General features: G+C 44.6%; 1 protein-coding gene across 1 annotated transcript in view; it reads right to left on the bottom strand.

Moving 5' to 3' along the window:
• Positions 1 to 7,262: 7,262 nt before the first annotated feature.
• The window catches only part of TOMM70 (translocase of outer mitochondrial membrane 70), a 33,119-nt gene continuing 18,341 nt past the window's right edge, over positions 7,263 to 22,040 (bottom strand). The window contains exons 6-12 of the mRNA XM_088481067.1: positions 21,161 to 21,368; positions 20,047 to 20,181; positions 18,115 to 18,222; positions 17,762 to 17,878; positions 16,292 to 16,389; positions 8,899 to 9,021; positions 7,263 to 8,819 (exon numbers count right to left, since the gene is read on the bottom strand). Coding sequence (XP_088337193.1) covers positions 8,666 to 8,819; positions 8,899 to 9,021; positions 16,292 to 16,389; positions 17,762 to 17,878; positions 18,115 to 18,222; positions 20,047 to 20,181; positions 21,161 to 21,368 — 943 coding nt within the window. The 3' untranslated portion in view covers positions 7,263 to 8,665. The remainder of the gene's footprint in view (positions 8,820 to 8,898; positions 9,022 to 16,291; positions 16,390 to 17,761; positions 17,879 to 18,114; positions 18,223 to 20,046; positions 20,182 to 21,160; positions 21,369 to 22,040) is intronic.

Raw genomic sequence — 22,040 nt, 5'->3', positions numbered from 1 at the left:
GAAGGGCGCCGAGCACTCCATGCCTGCTTCTTGTGCTTGGGTGCGGCCTTGGTCGCCGAATGTCTCGGGAAGGACTGACCCTTGGCCTTACCCTGAACCCGAAAAGGACTGAAAAGCAGAGCTCCTCACTTTAGCTGGCGCAGAGGCCGAAGGGAGGAAAGCCGACTTGAACTGAGCCAAGGTATCAACTATTTTGTCCAAATCTGGACCAAATAGCAATTCTCCATTAAAAGGCAAGGCCTCCAGACCCTTTTTAGAGTCTGCATCAGCCCTCCAGGATCTCAGCCACAGGGACCGCCGAGCAGACACAGCTGCAGCCAAAACCCTAGAAGTTAGCAGGCTGGCATCCAAAGACGCTTCCCCAATATAGGAAGCCGCATCCCTCATCTGTCCCACTAACACTCTCTGGATATCCGGAGCATCGTCAGTAAAGGTATCCTCCAAGGCATTGGCCCAGTTCTCAATGGCTTTAGCCACCCAGGAGATAGCCATGGACGGACGAGCCACTGCCCCGGAAAGAGTAAATGGACTTCAAACAAGTCTCCACCTTCCTGTCCGTGGGATCCTTTAAAGAGGAGATAGACGGCAATGGCAGCGTTGCGCTTTTGATCAAGTGGGTGACGGGAGACTCCGCCAGTGGTGGATTCCCACATTTCCTGCAATGAGCTTCAGGAAAAGGATAATTTGACGCCAACCTCTTCTGAGGAAGGAACCTCTTACTGGGTAATTGCCAGGCCGCCGCCATATGATCCTTTAATTGATCAGACAGGGGAAACACATTCGAAGTTACCTTGGCTTTTTTAAAATTAGGGAACTTCGACCTAGGAGCCGGTGCATCATCCTCTATATGGAGGATAGCCCGCACCGCCCTAACTAATGCTGGAACATTAATGGAGGACTTAGCCTCCACCTCCTGCCCCATGGCATCAGAGTCCTCATGGATCTCTCCATCATCTGAGGACACTTCCGAGTCCGACAACTGCGCAGCCAGTGAACTCACGACAGGACGTTTGGACGCCCTTGGTGGCACATCACTTTGCAACATCGACTGAAACGCCGAGGATGAGGCCGCCAGACTCTGTACAGAGCTGGAGAGAACATCCACCCAAGGTGGAGGAGCCGTCTGAGGAAAACTCTGAAAAGGCACCACAGACTGCTGCGTCACAGGAGGAGACTGGACATACACAGGCAGTCCCGAATAAGGACCCACAGTCTGGGCCCCGGGGGGAGACTGCAATATTTGCGGAATACCCGGGGAACGGAGGATGGTGGGCTGGGGCAACGGTCCCTAGAAGGGACCGTTGATGGGACCAATAACCGGTCCGCAATGGATGCCAGCACCTATGAAAACATCGTCCAAGGAGGGTCCTGTGATACACGGGGTTTAGAGGGGCCCGGTACCAGCTGGCACCGCCCACACAGACCATCCTGAGATAAATCCTCCCCATCAATTCCTGCAGCACAGCGTCTGCAGGAAAACAACACAGGAGCCACGGAGTGCTCAGTCTCATCAGACATGATACCGTAAATACACAAAAAATACGTATCACCAGAGGAATTACAGTGTTAACACCCGCGCACTCACCAGTATGCAACACAAACAGCCCAGATATGGTACTGTGTAGCACACAACAGTATGTGACTGACCCCACAAATACGTGATTTATATAAGTGAGGGTATCAGAAAAAAGCCCTTCCCCCACACACCTGCCGGGCCGTAGGAGAGGGATAGGTATAAGCTGACAGTAAGTAGAAATAAGTCACAGACAGGCAGCACTAGCAATAGTCACATACAATGCAGAAAAGTTATACTCACTGCACCTTCCGCTACAATCAACCGCCCAGATTCAGTGTCTGGGAGGGCTATAGCGCTGTGTACACTGTCCTTTAGCAGGGGAGAGGTACACAGGGGGACCGGTCCACTTGATACCGCCTGGGAGTCTGCGATGCCTGCCAGTAAAGATGGCCGCCGGAGACCTCGGAGTGGCAGAGATAAGAGCAGCTCAGCGACGCCAGACTGCGTGTTGAAAGGCGCGCTGAGCTGAGGGGAGGAGCCGCTAGAAAGGGAAGGCTGCCTCCCCTGGCTAGCATTTAACCCCTGGGTTGCCGGTCCAGCTTCCAGCCCATCACCCTGGTGGTCTAGCAGACATGCAGGGTATTCCTCTATAGAGGGGGAGCCCGCCGCCGCTGCTAGCGCCTCCGGTCTGTCCCCAGAGACCGGAGGCTTCTGACTGCATAGAAAGTATCCGCAGGCAGCCGCACGCGGCGACCCGCGGCTTACCTGATCCCCGGCAATCCGACAGCAGTCGCAGGTAGTCCCCAGAGCCCGGCTAGTACAGACTCTGGGGTCCCGCCGCGATCCCCAGATCTGTACTGGCGTCGCGGCGCCAGTGGGGAGCGGCAGCGTGGACGTCCTAAAGGACAGTCTGATGCTGCCGCTCTGATAGTGTAAAAAAAAAAGAAGAAAAATAAAAAATTTCTCTTTTAAAATAAAGCTATGGGGCTGCTCCTGCAGCCCCACTAGGACAGGGTGACCCGATTCCAGCCGGGCACCAACTAAAACGGAGGTGCCTGTGGCTCAGGGGCGGGGTATAGAGGACGGACCCAAGTGCATCCTGAGAGCAGTGAAAGCTTTAACTGCGTGGTGCCCGTGGATCCAGATCCAGCTATACCCCAAGGTCAACCCTGTGGACCCCTATGGACCCTGAAGTAGAAAAGGATTTGCAGGGAGTACCCGCTGTAGCCATCCCACAGAAGGGGCTACCACGTGGACTTCTAAGTGGTCCGCAATCTTTGTGAGTACCTGAGAAAATGCAGCCTAGGGTGGGTCATGAGGGGCCCAGGTCTGTGCAACAATTTGTACAAAGACCAATCCGGAATAAGGTCCTCTGGGGCTAAGCCCGCTGAGCAGGACTTACAAGACACCAGAGTAGGAGCAGCAGCATCGGCCCTGCAGTATGTGTAATATGGCAGTGTAGTGTGCAACTGCGCTATATAGTATGTGACTGCCCGATGTGAGGTACAATGAACCCCCCTATACCTTAGTATGTCAGGGTAAATTAGAATAAAGGGAAAGGTATACGCTGACAGTATAGAAAGTAGAGATCAGCACTAGTCACATACAAACACAGAAAAAACACTATATATCTGCAATTGGCACTCAACTACACAGACCGCAGTGGCTGGTAGGATATAGCGCTGTATAACCTGGTCCATGGGAGAGGTATACAGGGAGACTGGTCCCAGCGTTCCTGTAGACCTGAGAAGCAGAAAATGGCTGCCGCGCATCTGAGTGGGCGGAGGGTGAGGGAGGAGCAGCTCTGGGAAAGGCTAGACCGCAGTGCATGGCGCCCTGAGCTGGAGAAGGTGCTGCAGGGAAAGCGCATGTCAAAGTTAACGACCGGGTCCCCTGGCCGCTAAATAAGTCTCTGCGCTAGTATATTAATGCCCCGGTGGCCTAGTGGAGTCGTCCGTCTCCTGAGACCGGAGGCTTGACTGCAAAGGTCCACTTTACCTGTCCCCTGGATTCCGGGCTGCAGTCTAGCAGTCTGAGGTCCGGGTAGCTTGCTAGCTAATCCCCCCCCCCCTCCTCCTAAGAGCCCTGCCGGGAGTACCTAGCTGGGGCTCGGTGTCACGGTGCCTCAGAGGGGTGATGGAGCAGCAGCGCAGACATCCAAGGGACAGTTTTGTGCTGCTGCTGCTCAGTTTAAAACACTAGAAATAAAAAATAAATCATAAAAATAAGCTTGGGCTGCTTCATGCAGCCCCACTGTTAAAAATGGTGACCCAGCTCCTGCTGGACACCAACGAAACAGAGTTGCCCTCAGGCTGTGGGCGGGGTATAGGAGGAAGGACCAGAGCATCCTGGGATTGAAAAGTTTTCTCTTGGTGTCCGGTCCTCCAAGGTCCCACCTACACCTCATTGTCTCCCTGTAGAGCCCTATGGACCCTGAAGAAATGGAAGTTGTTAAATCAGCTTATAAGTAAAGCAGGTGCTTCCATTCTGCGTATCACTGTCTGCATATATATATATATATATATATATATATATATACACATACACACACACACACGCACCATGTTGTGATTAAGATGCACATTCGAGCAAAAGACACTACAGCACTCGGCGCAGCTCACTCGCACCTCATGGCATATTGAGGCGAGATGCATTATGACACATCTGTATGTTGGGGTTAAAACTTCTTGTTCAATGTACTATTATAGTCACCAGCAGTAATAGACTAGCACAACAGAGACACTGTGGTGGAGGTGAAATATCTCAACCAAGGATCACAAATAATTTATATTGTAATATTTATTTTGTATGGACTTGTGTTATATATGATGATTTACAAAAGAAGAAAGAAAATGCAGACAGCATTAGTGCACCTTCATATAGCAGTCACACAGTCTGACCTGGAATGCAGCAGAATTCAGCTCATGCTGTGACCGGTTTACAAGTATGAGAACTGAATGGCACTAACATTTAAGTGATATAAACCATGCAAATAAAACACGCTACAAAATTCACCCATGCGCTCTATGCAACCATTTTAACCTGAGCTAAGTGTTTTTAAAAACAATAGAAAACATTTGTCAAAAGCCCTTTTTATATAGAAGATGTAAAGACTGTTCTACTGTTGAAGCTAGAGTAGAGGCTTCCAAATGCGGATCTCAAGGCTCCCCAACAGTTAAGGTTTTAGAGATATCCATGGTTGAGAACATTTGGTTAAATCAAATTGACTGAGGTACTAATTAAAGTCACCTGTGCTCAACCATGGATCTCTCTAAAACCTGAACTGGTGGGGAGAGCCTTGAGGACCGCATTTGGGGACCTCTGCCCTAGAGTGTCAGGTTTGACAGCCTAAGCAGCCATTGTGCAGTCTGCACCAGCATTCACATTCAAATGTCCTCACTCCTTGATCACAACTTTATAGGTTGTAAACGGAATAGTGTTTCTGACTGGAGCCTCTAGAGTGAGTATTAAAATGTTTTAAATGGGGGTGTGTGTCCTACGGCTCAGGGGAATATTGGTTGAGAAAAGTTTTTACTTTTATATTCATTATTATACCTTTTTACTAGGTTGATTATTGGCAAACATTTATATTTATGAGAATGAAGAGATTAACACACTACCTGTTGTAACCGGTTTGCATTATAATTATCTACTGGGATTGAACACCGCAGTTTCTGCAAAGAGTGACATTACATACTAAAAAAAAAATTTTCAATAATGATTGATCTATTGTATGATATCTCATGAAAATTAGTAATTAGTGGATCTCCAATGTTTGAACATTGTTTATTAGAACTACCCTTAAATTAAAGCCCTCAATTATTCAGGATTCAAACGCTTTTTTTGGGTAGGTCATACATCGATCATATAATTTTTTGGGGGTCCCTAGTCCAAAGCCAGAAATAAACAAAACTATTTTGCACTAAATTGAGTACCTTCATTTACCTCTAGCTCCTGAAGAATATAAATGTGTATCTGTAAAAGTCAGCAGCTCTTTCACATAAATCCACTTGTATTTTAAGTTTAGTGGTCATTTAAAGGTGTGCAGTGATAATATGAATAGCGGTATCCGTATGAAAGATCTACAGCAGGGGTCTTCAAACTTGGCCCTCCAGCTGCTGTGGAACTACACATCCCAGCATGCACTGCCACCTTTTTGATATAACAGCATGCTAAAACTATGTGCCGTGCATGCTGGGATGTGTAGTTCCACAGCATCTGGAGGGCCAAGTTTGAAGACCCCTGATCTACAGTGTCTAGATACAGTCAATAGGTCGACACCAGATGGTCGACAGTTAAAAGGTCAACGCAAAAAAGGTTGAGTCAGAAAAGGTAAACACCTGTTTTTTCCACAGTTTTTCGGTTTAGGGACTTGGCGGAGGGTTAGGCTGCAGAAGGGGACCATTAGGGTTAGGATTAAAATACCAAAAGATAAAAAAGTGTTAATCTCATGACCTTGTCTAAGTCTATGTCGACCTATAGACTATTTAGACACTGTTGATCTTTTATACCACACCCATGGTGCGTGAGGTGTTATTGTGTAACAAATTGTGGTGTCTCCTAGAACTGTTTTACAACACAGAGCAGCTTCAAAATAAATCAAAAGGTGCATTTTTGACTGACTTTTCTTTTACGACTGTCTCAACAAAAGTAAAGTACATAACATTAGCTACAGAAATAAAAGTGCAAACTTCTGCAACAATGGGTGGAAATAGACAGGAATGAATGACCTCAGTGTAAGAAAAATGTAGATGGTTTGTGTCACGGCTCATCATTTTAGGTCAAGATTATTAGTGCAAGCCAAGTTGTTTTATTGATATGGATTATTTCTGTATATACCAGGGATAGCCGTTGCTCTAGACATAGGAGTCAGCTGGAAGACATGGTGTGGAGCTGGCGTCCTGGAAATCAGAATAGATCACAGTCTATGGAGCTTAGTGCTGCAGCTCACCTCCTGTGGCTTTCCAGCAGCTGAACAATTTAAAATTAAATATAAAATTAATTAATAAAATTATTATTAAACATCTATATCAAAAAACACAAAGTTTAGTTACAATGGGCAATATATCTAAAAAGATATGGAAAATGTTGTCATATTTGGAGCAGCCTGGATGTTGTCTCGCCTCTGGAGCCAGGAAGCCTAGAGCAGTGCTAACAGGTGTATAGGCTTTCACAAGGATTTTTTCCGTTAGTTATATGAAGAAATCAGCCGAGTTTTCGTCTGTCAGATGGAAACATGCTATATTGACCATTGCTGTAATAAACATGCAGTTTCCGGTCACATATTGTAAGCTACAGCTGCTGTTTCTGACAAGCAACTGCTGCTATAATAAAGTTTATCAACCAAACCACCAATTTAAGATGATGGTTATAACTCAAAGTGGAAAGGACACCTACACCTCAAAAACAACAGTTGCAACATATTGTATAAATTCAATTATCTCTAATATAAGCACAAATAATCCAAGCTAATGTAGTACACAAGATAATGATAAAATGTATGGAAATTAATGGAGGGGGTCTACTTTTTAGCTTCAATGTGTTAAGTGGGTTTGCAAATCATTATACATTTTTTCTGCTCTTAATTGGAAAATTAGCATTTACATGCATCACTCTGCACTTAGGGGCTACCTTTTCTAAGATGTAACGGTCTTCAAAAATGGATCTGCAGATAAAGTACTCCAGCAGATATGTTAAAACAGCTTTAATATATGCTTTATTTCCGCCATAAGACAAAAATCAACAATGATTTGCAAAATGTTTAATCATTTAAAAGGAACACAATAAAATGAAAGAGAAATGTTATGTCATTTTAGCCCAAATGACATGAAAGCCCCAAACAAGAAACAACCACCAACAGGTGGCTGTCATAGGATGACAATTATGGCTGTATTTAGAACATACTACTACGTTATTTCACAGAAAAAAAGGATTCTAAACATCTGAATAAAAGGCTGTGGGAACTAAAGAAAACCGTACATCTCAATATTGTATTGTCACGGAGAACATGCATTTTTATATAGTTGTGGGGAAACAATAGTCTCTTGAAACCTCACGTTTATAAGTGTTTTCTAACATGCCGGACAGCTGCCTTGCAACATTTGGAGGAACTTTGGAACTGACCTGCTAAAACTTGCAATCATTGCAACCGTACCTGGTTCTGGCTCAGCATACGACTGACAAGAAACATCCCTGGCCAAGAATATAAAGATTACAGCTTTTAAATTGTAATTTCTAGGAAAAGAAATTCCCACAAAAGTTGAAGAAAAAAAAACTTTTGCACATAATTGAAAAGCTTAATTCTATTAATGTAACGAAATTTACACTCAGTTTTACCAACTGTTACATAAACTGTGTTACCTGGTGTTACTTTAAATAAAAGTGAAAGAGAGAACAATATTCCTTTCTGCAGACAATTAAATGGCGCATATATTATATATATTTTGTCTCAGACACTGAAAACCACGTCAGCTCAGGTAGCGTTATGCAGCACGATTTTGCGCTGTTAAGGTTGTTGGGGGTGGTGGTATCTCCAACACAAAATAAAGCACAGTGTTAATTAAAACCTAGAAATAAGACTTCTTATAAATCAGAAGGGGAGGTTAAAGTAGTGCATGCCGAGTGTCTGCCTATCTTCAAAGCTGGTAACTTAAAAAATAAGTTACTTTTCACTACTGAAAAGGAATAAATCAACCATTTGTGATCAGTTATGTACAAGAGAATAGGATGCATAGTAATGCAAATCAACAGGGAAAACAAAAATGAAAATGTAAAAAATATAAAAAAAAATATTTAAAAAAATAAAAGAAAAAACTACTCACAAAATGACCACCCATTCCTTGACAAAAACAGAAATACACAATTCAGCAGTTTTATTTGCATGGCAAACTATGTTCTTCTGTTCTCATGCCGCGGCACCTCTATTGCCCTTTGACATCACAAAGGGAAATGTGGCAAATAATCCCAGACACTCACGCCCACAATACCAAAAACATCTAAGAGAAGGGATGAATGACAACACCAAAAGCAGAAAAACAGGGTCCGCCATTCCCCCTTTTTTTTGGATGCACTACTCTCCTCGAGAAAGTACTTGTCTTAAAAGGACAATACTTCTCAGCTATCACATCTGCTCATGAGCTGGGAGTCCATTTACAGTGTTGGTGGCTTCAAGCCATATTTCCTGGCAACTTCTGTCTGAGCGTAAGCGGCGTCACATAGTGAGTAGAGATGCGCCATTTCCATTTCAGATTTAGCCAGATTAATGGCTTTATTGAACATGTCAATGGCTTTGTCCAAATTTCCCCTGGAACAGAAAAAGAAATCATGTTGCAATCACAGTTATGACTAAAACGGACAACAAAATTCAAATTGCTGCATCTCACCTCTGAACTTCTATTGTCCCCATTGTCTCGTAGGCAAAGTCACATTTGTTATCTATTTCAATGGCCTTACTGATGAGCTCTAAGCCTTTATCGAGATCTTGCTTCCACTGCAGTTGAAGTAAACTGTATGAAAGTCAACAGAAAATTGTATTACATGCAATAAACGATAAAATGCTAAATTTGATTACTTGTGTCCCAATTTTGTAGATAAGAGCTCTCTCCTGTAGATTGCATGTGTATAAAATGGTATTAGTGAAAGTGTAAAAGCTTTCTCCTCATACACAAGACAAAACAAAAAAAAGAGTGGTATCTGTCAAAGTTCCTTTTGTTCTGTGTGATCATTTCATGCATAAAAGATTATGGACATTTTTGCATAGGAAGAATATTGAGGGGAGTGCTCAATGCAACTGCACCAGCTGCTAAGGGCCACCCAAAATTATTTAATGTTCTATGCATGTAAGCTACCTGGAAGCTTTGTATGATATATAGTCCTAGATATTGTGGCATGCTCTAATGATCTTGGCTCTTTAATTGTAAAAATGAGTGTTATGGTAAAACTTATTGTTGTTAACTCTTTCTTCGAAGTCCATTTTGTCCACAGGGAGACACTGGGGTGTAGGTGGGACCTAGAGGACCAGACACCAACAGCAAAGCTTTTCAATCCCAGGATGCTCCGGTCCTTCCCCCTATACCCTGCCCACAGCCTGAGGGCAACTCAGTTTTGTTAACAAGCCCCAGGCAGGAGCAGGATAGGAGAGAGGAAGACTGGTACACTGAAGAATCACACTCTCACACAGAGAAGGAAACAAGTGACCAATAGAAGAAACCCATAGAAGCCAGGTGCGTCAGGGTGGGTGCCCTGTGGACCCTTTGAAGAAAGTTAACAAAGGTTAAGTCTTACCATAACTCATTTTCTTCTTCAGGGTCCATAGGGCTTCACATGGAGACATAGGGACGTCCCCAAACAGTTGTTTAAGTGCGGGAACGCTCCTGCACCGATGGGAGAACCCTACGCCCGAAGGAAGCAACCTGAGAGGCAAATTAATCAAAGGTATAAAACCTAAGAAAGGTGTGGACAGAAGACCAGGTGGACGTCTTGCATTGCAGTTCAGCTGAGGCGCCACGCCGGGCTGCCCACGAGGGGGACACAGAGCGAGTAGAATGATTAGAGACTGTAGTCGGCAAAGGAAGGCCTGTTTGCGTGTAAGTCTGTGAGATAGTCATGCGAATCCATCTGGTCAGAGTCCCTTCTTGTGGAATTCATATAGGACAAAGAGGGAGTACTACTTCCTGATGGAAGCAGTACGGTCCACATAGATCTTTAGAGCACGTACCACATCCGAAGAAGCCTCACCTGTCAAGAGGTCTGGTGAATAAAAGACCTGAACTATAATTTCTGTATTCAGGTGGAAGTGAGAAACTACCTTAGGAAGGAAGCCTGGGCGAGTTCGAAGAACAGCCCTATCCTGATTAAATAGCAAAAAGGGGGAGCAGCATGAAAGCGCCCCTAAATCTGATAAGTCTTCGTAGTGAGCCATTTGATATCCACCAATTCCAGAGGTTGAAATGGAGGTTCCTGAAGTGCTTTGAGCACCACTGACAAATCCCATGGAGCCACAGGAGTGACAAAGGGAGGTTGTATCCGTAGACCACCTTGCATGCAGGTGTGGACATCTTGCATTGAGGCAATCATGCATTGAAACCAGATAGACAAAGCAGAAACTTGCACTTTGAGAGATGCTAGGCGGAGGCCTAGATCCAGTCCAGCCTGAAGAAAGGAAAGAATTCAAGAAACTCTAAAGACCCGAGGGTCATAGTTTCAAGTAGCACATCATTGAAAATATGAATGCCAAATTCTTTGGTAAACCCTGTGTGAGGCCGGTTTACGTGCTCTGAGCATGGTCTGGACCACAGAGCTGGAAAATCCCTTAGCCGTTAGGAGGGAAGTCTCAAGAGCCAAGCCGTTAAAGACAGACGGGCTAGGTCCGGATGTAGACAGGGACCCTGAGACAACAGTTCTACTCGTAGAGGAAGAGCAGAGGAACATCTATGGAGAGTCTTAGAAGATCAGAGTACCAATGACGTCTGGGCCAAGCCGGAGCTATTAAAAGGACTGTACCTCCTTCCTGCCTGAATTTCCAAAGCACTCGAGGAAGTAAGGAAGAGATATACCAACAGGAAAGTCCATGTCACCTGCCATGTCTATATGAAGGCTGCGTCGGGATCCTTTGTTCTTTCTTCGTAAACTCTAAGTTTGTTGTTGTGTCTTGAGGCCATGAGATCCACTTCTGGAAGACCCCATTTGTCCACCAGAAGCTGAAAGACTTCTGGATGTAGAGACCATTCTCCTGCATGCACGTTGTGATGGCTGAGAAAATCCGCTTCCCAATTGAGAATCTCCGGGATGAACCCTGCAAAGATGACTGGGAGATTGCGTTCGGCCCATCTGAGAATGCGGGACACCTCCATCATTGCTGATTGACTGAGCGCCCCCTTGATGATTGAGGTAGGCAACAGCCGTGGCGTTGTCGGACTGTACTTTTACTGGCCTGTTTTTCTGAATATTCTGAGCCAGAGTGAGAGCTCTGTATATGGCTTGAAGTTCCAGGATGTTGATTGGCAACATTGCCTAGATTAGGGACCTTCGGCCCTGGAAGGAGTGTTGGTCGGTTACTGCGCCCCACTCTTGGAGGCTTGCGTCCGTGGTGAGGAGAGCCCAATCCGGGATCCAAACTGGACGACCCTGGTTCAAATGGGGAGCCTGAAGCCACGAGGCTTGGGACAGGCGAACCTCTGGGGGAGGCTCTTCGTCTGGGATCTGAGCAGATGAGGTAGTCCATTCCACCTGGAAAGGATCAGGTGTTGCAGAGGCGTGGAGTGAAACTGAGCGAACTCCACCATGTCAAAGGTGGATACCACTGATCCCAAAGTCTGCATTGCAGAGTGAATCGACACTCTGCGACTGGGAAGCAGTCTGCGTAGTCTGTACTGTATCACTGAAATCATGTCTGTCGTCAGGAAGATTCTCTGAACTCCAGAGTCCAGGAGGGCTCACAAATGTACCATCCTTTGAGAGGGTGTCAAGGAAGACTTCTTCCAGTTGATCAGCCAACCGTGCATGTGTAGAAAGGTAATAGTTACCTGCAGATGGAGTTGAGTCTCTGGGGAGCTTGCCAACAGCAAAAGATTGTCCAAGTATGGGAGTGATCGGGCTGTTCAAATCCGACGCCGGAAGACCGGCAACTGAAGATCCCGACAGGTAAGTATTTTAACTATAACTAACCTTACCCCCACCCCCCATCCTTCCCTTAGGGGTGCCTAACCCTAACCTTCCCCCTAAGTGCCCAACCCTAAACCCCCCTGTAAGTACCTAAACCTGACCCCCCCCCCTTCCCCACAGCCTAAACCTAAGCTTCCTGGAGGGGGGGGTGCCTAGCCCTAACCCTCCCGGGAGACACTAGCCTAACCCTCTCCGCCGCGGCCTTACCTTCATTCGGTATGCCGGGCGTCGGGCTCCCGGTATAAGTAAAATGATAGGAGTCAGGATTTCGACGCCTGTCATTAGACCTCTGCCAGGATTAGCAAGTCGGGAAGCCGGCGGTCGGCATTTCGACTGCCTTTTTCCTGACTGCATCCCGTATGGGATCAGTCTTATCCCTTGACGATGAAGTGTGGCTGCCATGATCTTGGTAAAAACCTGAGGGGCCGTTGAGAGGCCAAACAGTAGAGCCTGAAATTGGTAATGTTGCTGTAGTATAGCAAACCGGAGATATTGTTGATAAGAAGGCGCTATAGGCACATGTAGGTAAGCGTCCTGAATGTCCAGGGAAACCATAAAATCTCCAGGCTCCATAGCTAGGACAATAGAACGGAGAGTTTCCATACGAAACTTGAGCACCCTAATAAAACTTGTTCAGAGATCTGTGATTGAGGATAGGCCGATGAGACCCATTGGGCTTCAGAACTAAGAAAAGAGTAGAATAATAGCCCTTGTCAGTTGTGAGGAGGGACCCAAATTATCACTCCTGAATTTAGTAAGGATTGAACGGCTTTGTGGAGTAGCAGGACCTTGGATGAGTCCGATGGAGGTCCTGTGCAAAAGAACTGTTGGGGGGGGGGGGGGGTCGCATCTGTGGGAGACCACTTCTCTTACCCAGGCATCCGACGTGGTCTGATGCCAAACCCGGGCGAATTGAACGTCGGCTTCCCACCCTGGGAGCGCCCAGGGAGAGGCCCGCCCCATCAGGCTGCAGGCTTGTCCGTAGACTTGGCAAGGGGACGTCTAGTAGCCCAGGCCAGTTTGGCCCTAGGCTTGGAGACTTTGGCTGACGTCTGGTGCCGTGGAAGAGACTGACCTTTGGCTTTTCCTTGAGGGTGAAAGGACGACGTCCGAGGCTTTGTATTATATGTAGAGGGCAGGAACGCCATCTCCCTAATTGAGAGTTGTTCCCGTGAAGTATCAGAGGGAAGTGTTTCTTCTAGGGCTTCTGCCCAACACTCAATGGCTTTCGCCACCCAGACCATAGTCCTAGAAGGACAAGCAATAGCTCCTGTAAGAGAGTAAAATAGATGTATGAATGACAAGCTTCTATACGTCTATCTGTAGTCTCCTTCGAGAAAGTAGCAGTGTGAATGGGTAGCGTGGTATTTTTAACTAAACGAGTTACATGAGAATCCACCACTGGGGGAACTTCCCATTTAGTGCAATCAATAGCAGGAAGAGAGTAAAAGGAACTGAATCGTTTTGGGATTTGAAACCTTTTACCAGCCATGATCCATGCTTCACTCATGTGATCAGATAGCTGGTCTGATTGAGGGAACTCTGGTAAAACTACCTTTTGTTATTTAAAAAGTGCATTCTTTTTCTTAGAAGCAGGGGTCACCCTATTCAATTTGTAAAATGGATTTTACAGTACAAACAAGAGCAGATATATCTAGCTTAGAGGGTGGCTCCTCTTCTCTGGAGATGGAGTCAGAGTGAGAGAGGTCTGCATCTTCCACCTCCCAAGAGGATATGTCAGAATCAGATAACTGAGTGGACTGGGAGGAAAACCGAGCCTGTTTAGAGGGTTTGGTAGGTAAAGGCTTTTCCTTGTGTAGCAGTTGCTGCAAAGCTGTAGAAGTAGTAGCCAAACTCTGTACTGAGGTAGACAGCATGTGTACCCATGGGGGAGGCAAAGGATTTGCAGGGAGTAACTGCTGTGGCCATCCCACAGGGGAGCCATTACGGGGATCGTTCTCTATTCCGAAATTTTTGCCAGCATTTGTGAAAAGGAAGCCCAGAGAGGGTCCTGAGGGAGAGACACTATGGCTGAGGGACCAGGGGCTGTGTAGCAATTAGTGCAAAGCCCGTCCTGAATAAAGTCCCCTGGGGCCAAACCCACTGAGCAGGCTTTACAGGACAACAGAATAGGGGCAGGATCCTGAGGCTGTTTATTATTCTTTCCTCTGCCCGCCATAGTAATGATACAATTCAGTAAACACGTTGCAGTATGTGAAATATGGCACAATGTAGTGTGATATATATAACCCAATATCATATGAAACAGCGCTATATATGGCACGATGTAGTATGCAACAGTGTTACAAATGACAGCATGTAGTATGCAACAACGCTATATTTGGCACAAAGTAATGTGCAACAGTGCAATATATGTATAAAAAGGTAGCACAATATAGTGTGCAACTGAACTGCTGGTAGACCCCCAGGAGTGACAGCATTTTATAAGGCACAAGTTAGTTGCAAAAGCGCTACATACCAGGGAGCGTGCAATCGCGTTGGATCTGACAAGTAATGTGCAACACAGTGATGTGTAGATGATAGCCCTCACAAATATGAGGTACAATGACCTTCTACACCCTAATATGACAGGGTACAGTAGAAGAAAGGGATAGTTATAACGGACAGTATAGAAAAGGAGAAGTTAGCGCTAGCACAAGTCACATACAAATCAGGAAGAATAAATCCCATTTTCTGCAATGGGCACTAATATCAACTACACAGACCACAGTGGTTGGTAGGAAATAGCGCTGTATAACCTGGCCCTTGGGAGAGATATACAGGGAGCCTGGACCCAGCGATTACCTGCTTGCCTAAAATGGCTGCCGTGTGTCTGAGGGGGCGGAGGGTGAAGGAGGAGCAGCCCAGGGAATACCAGGATCACATTGGAACGGCTCCCTGAGCTGGGGGAGGGGCTGCAAGGAGAGCGCCTTTATCCCCTGGCTGACGTTGACCACTAGGTCCCCTGTAATTATGCCTCTGCGCCATAATTACAGGTGCATTGGAGTGGTGGGCTGCCTCCCCAGTGTCAACATCAGCACCTCCGGTCTCTCTCTGGAGACTGGAGGCAAGACAGCACTATTATGCGAGTCCCTACGAATGGGGTTCCTCCTTACCTGTCCCCTGGATTCCGGGCTGCAGTCTGGAGGTCCGAGGAGCTTGCTAGCTAGTCCCCCTCAGAGCCCCGACGGGAGTACTTAGCACAGGCTTGGAGTCATGGCGCCATGAAGGGGTGATGGGGTGGCAGCACAGACGTCCGGAGGACAGTCTGGTGCCGCTTACCCTTTTTGGTAGAAATAAAAATGAAGTGAATGAAAATATAAGCTTGGGCTGCTTGAAGCAGCCAAACTCTTAAAAATGGTGACCCAGCTCCTGCCGGACACCAACGAAACTGAGTTGCCCTCAGGCTGTGGGCGGGGTATTGGGGGAGGACCGGAGCATCCTGGTAATTGAAAAGCTTTGCTATTGGTGTGCGGTCCTTCAGGTCCCACCTACACCCCATTGTCTCCCTGTGGAGCCCTATGGACCCTGAAGAAGAAAAGTGCTTTTTACAAAGGCGAAAAGTATCATCCCTCCAAATGTCAAATTTTAACCAATTCTCAGTGCTCTGCATGCACCGAAATATATAGCATTAGAGTGTTCCATTTGCCCAACCACAGCACTCAGCAATATACTGTCCACCCATTACAGACCTCAGCCACAGAGAACATTCTAAAAATATTTTAGCATTTCATCAGATGAATGAAGAGAAGCACAAAAGGAATTGAAAGATTTTTTTTTGTCTTTGATCAGAGCTCCCTGGACTTCTAGATTCAGCTAATGTACCTGCATCCCTCCCAGTATTGTAATGTACACTATAGGACAAGTTACAGTCTTTAATCTGCCACAAATTTCATTAAACGTACTTCATTGTAAAATATGTCAAAACGTAGGATCTAGCTGGACCTAGAAAACACGAAACTCACTGAAAATCTTCTAAATGTACAGTCATGTAAGAATTTAGTGTCATGTTTACCAGACTGGATTTGTACAGCACTGTTCAAAATAACAAACTAGGAAAGAAGGTGTTTTGGGATCAGAGGACATAGCGATCAGACATCATAAAGCACTTACCCTTTATGAACATATGTTGTGGCATTATCTGGTTCCAGATTTATGCACTGATCGTACATCTCATCGGCTTTTGAAAACTGCTGTTGATCTGTTAGAGCCTGTAAGGGCCACATTAGCAGAGGTTACTTTATCGGCATCATTTGTCACTTGTTACACATGTAAAGCCCATAAATACTCCCTACAACCAATCATGACTCAATTTCCTTCATTAGAATTCCAGATGACTAGCCCTGGAGTAGGAATGTCACTGTTGGACTCCAACATGGTCTGGAGAGCAGAGACTAGACACCTGTGTGTTACATAATCAATGGTCATCGGCACTGCACCACACTACAGTCTAAATAGAGGGTGTACGCACATATAGAAAAAATACTGTGCATGAGCTAGCAATAATTATTACACCACTGCAATCTTCGGTTTCGTTATTAACAGAAAAAAAATAATGCAGAGAAACCTTTGATTTAATCAAAACAGTAGAAGCGAATGTCAGTATCCCAGGAAACAGCGGATCTCATACGATCACAGACTGTGATGGTGTGACATCTGTTGAATAACCTGACACCAACACCTGCCGTTCAGATGGCTGAGAAGTAGTACAGAACAGTGGGTTCTACAGAAAAAGGGGTGGGGGGGGAGAAAGAAGAAGAGAACCGTCCAGTTCCAGACAGGTTTCCCTTTTCCACAGTATTGTGCGTGTTAAATGTAAAAATGTGTGCATTCATCAAATATGCAGTATCTTACACTGGTAGAATTTGTGTAGAGCACCCAATACTTGACGTCATCTTAATGTATCTGCATATAGAAAACCACATTTTCCCCACAGCTGATTTTTACAGATATCAATCACCGACCAACCAATTGTGCATACACACTTACCAATCGGTCCACAGGAACCAGTTGTAACGTCATTGTTATTGGTTCCTGCGGTCAGCATATGGGTTGGTCACAAACAGGCAGATGCGAGTGATATTCCTTTCAAATACATCACATCTGACAAAATAACGCAGCGGACAGTATATCTGAACGACGTGGTTCACATATATATCGTGTGTACAGAACGGCCGACGGTCAGGACGTTATATCGTTCTCCGGCTGCACAAACAATATATCGACCAATGTGTGTACCTAGCATTACACACCACCATTTAGTGGACTAAACCAATATTCAGTTGATGAACTTATTGGGATCTAAATACATTACAAAGGAAGGAGGCGCAAGGTATATGCCTACAAGAGGTCACCAGGTACCAGTGAACTGATAGGCAGCATTCTTGCGGTTAGTGGCTGAGGCACACTAAATGGCCGTCTTGGTCGTGAGTGACAGGTAAACCTTAAATAACTGCTTAAGCCTGCTAATAGTTTTATCCATAGCAGGAAATTCTCCAAGGACAAAGGGCCAAGAGAACTGGCAAACTGTCACAAAAAGAAACAGATACATCTTTATAGAGAGTAATAAATCAGACGTTGTACCTGGGCGTAAAGAGCGTAGCCTTCTGCACATTTTGGAAATTTCTTAATGACATCTTCAAACCCTTTCATGGCAGATTTGATCTGCAGAGGATTGCTACCTGTATACGCTTTACGATACTAAAACAAAGGAAGAACAGAAAAACTCAACATTCTTAAGAGCCACAATGTGACAATATTATTAATGCTTTTGCCAATATCTGTCTCTTGACTAGGGAACATGAACAGGTTTTTGCTTACAGAAAAATGAGGTGATCTTTAGCTGTTTTATTGAAAGCATTATGCTTGGCACATTGCATGGTCACTGCCCCGTGTATGGTTCCGGTCCCTCCAATGAGATCCATGCCAATACTTACTAATGCAAAGCATTTCTGTGCTTGAGCGAGAGCAGAATCTGGCCGCAACCTAATACATTCATCAAAGTCTGCGACGGCTTCCTCCACTTGGTCTAGAAGGATTTTTAGCTGCAAATGACAAGAGACGGAATTGTAGAATTGCATATTAAGCAGCTCCATCGCCTTGGTTTGCAAATAAAGGAAACCCATGCTTTACCTTTGTACTTGTACAATTACCTGTTAAAACTCTTGCATTTGCTATTTTTCCATTAAAAAGTAAAATATTTTTCATCTTGAGAGTTTTCCACCATCAGATGTAATGTATGGCTCTTATATGCCCCCCTGAAATCTGTACTATAACTATTGCTGATTAACGCTATCTGCCGCCTGTTCTTTTCAGAAGTGTCTGTACAGTATCAGGGCTGCTTATGGTTATTGCCCTGGGACATAACATAAAACTGTTCTCTGCACAGTAGAGATGTGTCGTGCCCCAAGGTGACAAAAATTATTGCCACCTGATAAAAACACATGTCTGAATATACAGGTAAACGCTATAAATATGGCATCCCACATTGTAGTATTGAAGTAAATACATAAAACTTCATTACGAATCAATGCCATTTTACAAGAGAGTTGAATTACCCTAGCTCAAAATAAATGGAATGATGTAGATATGTATACTACCTTTAATGCCTTAGTGACAGGCAATACTTACTTACTATATGCTGAATAGCCTGGAAATGGCAGCGAATCATAAAGGTGGTTTAACTCCTCCTGTCCTAATGTACCAAAAACCAAACATTTTATGAGCATTTCCGTGACCAAATTCTTAACCAAGAAGGTATTCGCCCATTACTCTTATTTAGGTATGAAATATATTATATTAGTAGTGCACCTTCCCAGTGGGTCAGAGCAGAGCTCGGAGAAGCTCCAGGTGTTTTATTTTAATAAAAATAGCTATTATATGTCCCAACTGGCGTCATGTCAGTTCCAGTTAGAATTTATTCACACAAAACTGCATATAGTCTTCAGTCCACCGTGAGGATGGGGAGTAAGAGCTAAAGTAGGGAACTGCACGGTGCTCTATCCAAGGCTGGGCAGCAGTGCCTGTGTAGCCAGGCTTTACACTAAGAGGCTGATTCAGTGGTGCATGCAGACGTGGCTGCATGTTTTGCCGCAGCTGCATAGTTATACTAATGCCACAACCAATAAATGACCTACTGAGACGCCCACAGGCAGCGGCACTAAGCCGTCTCTGTACACCATCAATTGTACCATAGAAGCTTGCAGCAGCCCTATGGCACTTGCAATTTCTCTGAACATGGCGTCCTGTGACGGCAACACGCCTGCGTCTGTCTAACCACAGAAACGTCCATTGAAATCCAGGGCTCGTGTCCAAATTCGTTCTGCAAGTCATGGCGGTAACCATCGACACACGTGTGCAGTACTACAAACACCGGACAACTGTGTGAATATTATCGGCATTGCATGGAGTCAGCGTGCACCTCGGAATAAGGCCCCGCAGCCTGAAGTAAAGGCCAGTACTACTAATCTGTCATAAGCATCAGATGGGTGTTCAAATTAAGTGGTCTGAGAAGCAGTTCACTCATACGCTGACTAATTCACCTCATTATCATGGTGCTATTAACAGAATGGTGAAAAATGCCCAATATTAGTGGTATGTTGCAAAGGAAAGACTTATTCTAGAGATGTGCGGGTTCGGTTCTACTCTGCTCTTTTCTCCAAATTAGCGCAAGTTCGGATTTATCTTATTGGCTATTCAAAACACGTGACAGCCGATAGCCAATAAGAAGAATCCGAACTTGCACTAATTTGGAGAAAAGAACAGAGAAGAACCGAACCCGTACATCTCTAGTTTATTCCAGCTAAATCTCAACCTACGTAGTATTAGTCAGTCAGGCAGAAATGTGCAGCACCAAACATGTGTCTGACCTGTCCCCTGTGGTGGTAGACATCAGCATTCTGGGGGTCTATGTCTGCAGCCATGTTGAAGTCTTGAGTGGACAGCATGGGCTGTTGTTGCTGCATGTACATACTCCCTCGTTTGATGAGGGCATTTGCACGTAACTAAGAAAAAAACAATAGTAAAAAAAATACAATTACAAAAATGTATTCAGAACAAGAACCAAAAGTCTTCAGAACAGGTTTCAATTAAAGATGTTACGTTATACTTTTACTTTACAAACCACCCACTAAAGCAGAAATCATGTAAAAATATGAGGTGTTTAATTTATTTTTTCCTTTAAAATAAATCACTGTGGCAGGCTATAAGATTCTTGATATTTGTAAATTCTTTGATATAAGTGATTTGATAATGTTACAGATTTTCCAGTCTTACATGACTACCATAGGAGATTATATAGGAAGCAGGGAGGCTTGGAACACCCCACTGAGCTCCCATTTCAATTTGACACACTTGGTACTTCTTAAGCCTTTGCACTCACATGACATGCTGAGAGACTGTCTGGCTTCCAGATAGTCTAATTACACAGATACAAGGTGTTTTGTGTCTGCTCTGTACACTGTCTGTGATATACTACCCCACATAAAACACTCAACAGTGACCCTGTAAGAAAAACATATTTGGTTAATTATTAGATGCTGTGGGAAGGAGTGCTTCATTCCACCTCTGCAGTATTGTATCAATTGCCTAATTGGCAAGATCTTTGTGACTGTACTGTCTGCTAAACAACACTGAAACCAGAGAAGTATGTTTTCTGAAGCCCTAACCGTTTGTCTGCTAGAATCCAACGTTACATCCTCTACATAAGACTTCTACAGAATAGAGAACATCAATAGCACCAGCTATGACCTGGGTGTGACGTTCTGTCCTAAGGTGGAGAGCAGAAAATGTGAGAAAAAAGTCCGGCTTTTGGGCGCCCAAAACAATTGAATTGCTCCATTGGGCGCCCGTTAATTATCACCGTCAAAAAATAATTGAATTGCCCCACAGGGACTATGGGATACTATGTATTTCACACCTTTTTTTTTTATTTTTATAGATCATTCACAAAAGGTTCACTCTATTAAATTAACCTCCACATACCTTAACATTGGCGTCCTCTATACTAACAACCTGATCCAAGTCGGGTTTAGCAGCTGTGGAGTTTCCAATGAGCAGGTAGAATGTAGCTCTTAGCAGTAAGGCTTCAGCCATGTATTTGCCTTTAGCTTCTACTTCCTTTGTGCATTCACTGATTATTTTGTCATAGTTCTCCTCTTCCATATATTGTTTTGCCTTTAAATATCCAGATCTGGGAAATAAGAAGTTATGAGTTTCTTTATATCACAGAAATAATAAAATCTTTCCTGTGACTTATTTCCATCCTTGTTTAAAGCTCCAACACATCCAGAAAGCAGAAGAGGCACAAGATCAACACAGCGAACAGACATTATAAGAGGTATTCACGTTACTACAAATCTGAGTTATAAACACTCTTCTCCTTCAACACAACACACTTGTGAGTGGTGGGTGTCTCATTTAAGCAGACATAGGGGCCTATTTATTAACATTTTTACTAAAATGATGTGAAAATGGGTGTTTTCACACCCTTTTCACAATTTTTTTAGTATCACATAAACTTACTAAAGGGCAATTGGAGAAGAATTCGTAAAATTCTACTCCAAACCCCAATTATCACATATTTTTAATAAGCAGATCACATTTCCCATAATTGTAATGGGAAATGTGATCTGGCCAGATTTAGCATAAAAAAAAAAAGTGAAAAAATACTGGTGGAAGCCCTGTGATAATAACGTCACCTGGAGATGGCGTTATTCAGGGTCCCCAGTGATCAGCTGTGTGGTCTAAACATACCACAAGGTGATCACTGCATAAAAAAAACAAAAAACAAACAAAAAAAACGTGCCTGCATCCAGGGACCGGTGATCGGTGCTCAGGTGAGGTCTTCTGGGACACCAGCCAG

Source organism: Taudactylus pleione, unplaced genomic scaffold, assembly GCF_031769625.1.
Source record: "Taudactylus pleione unplaced genomic scaffold, aTauple2 ptg000262l, whole genome shotgun sequence".
Lineage (NCBI taxonomy): Eukaryota > Metazoa > Chordata > Amphibia > Anura > Myobatrachidae > Taudactylus > Taudactylus pleione.
This window is presented reverse-complemented; position numbering and strand designations above follow the sequence as displayed.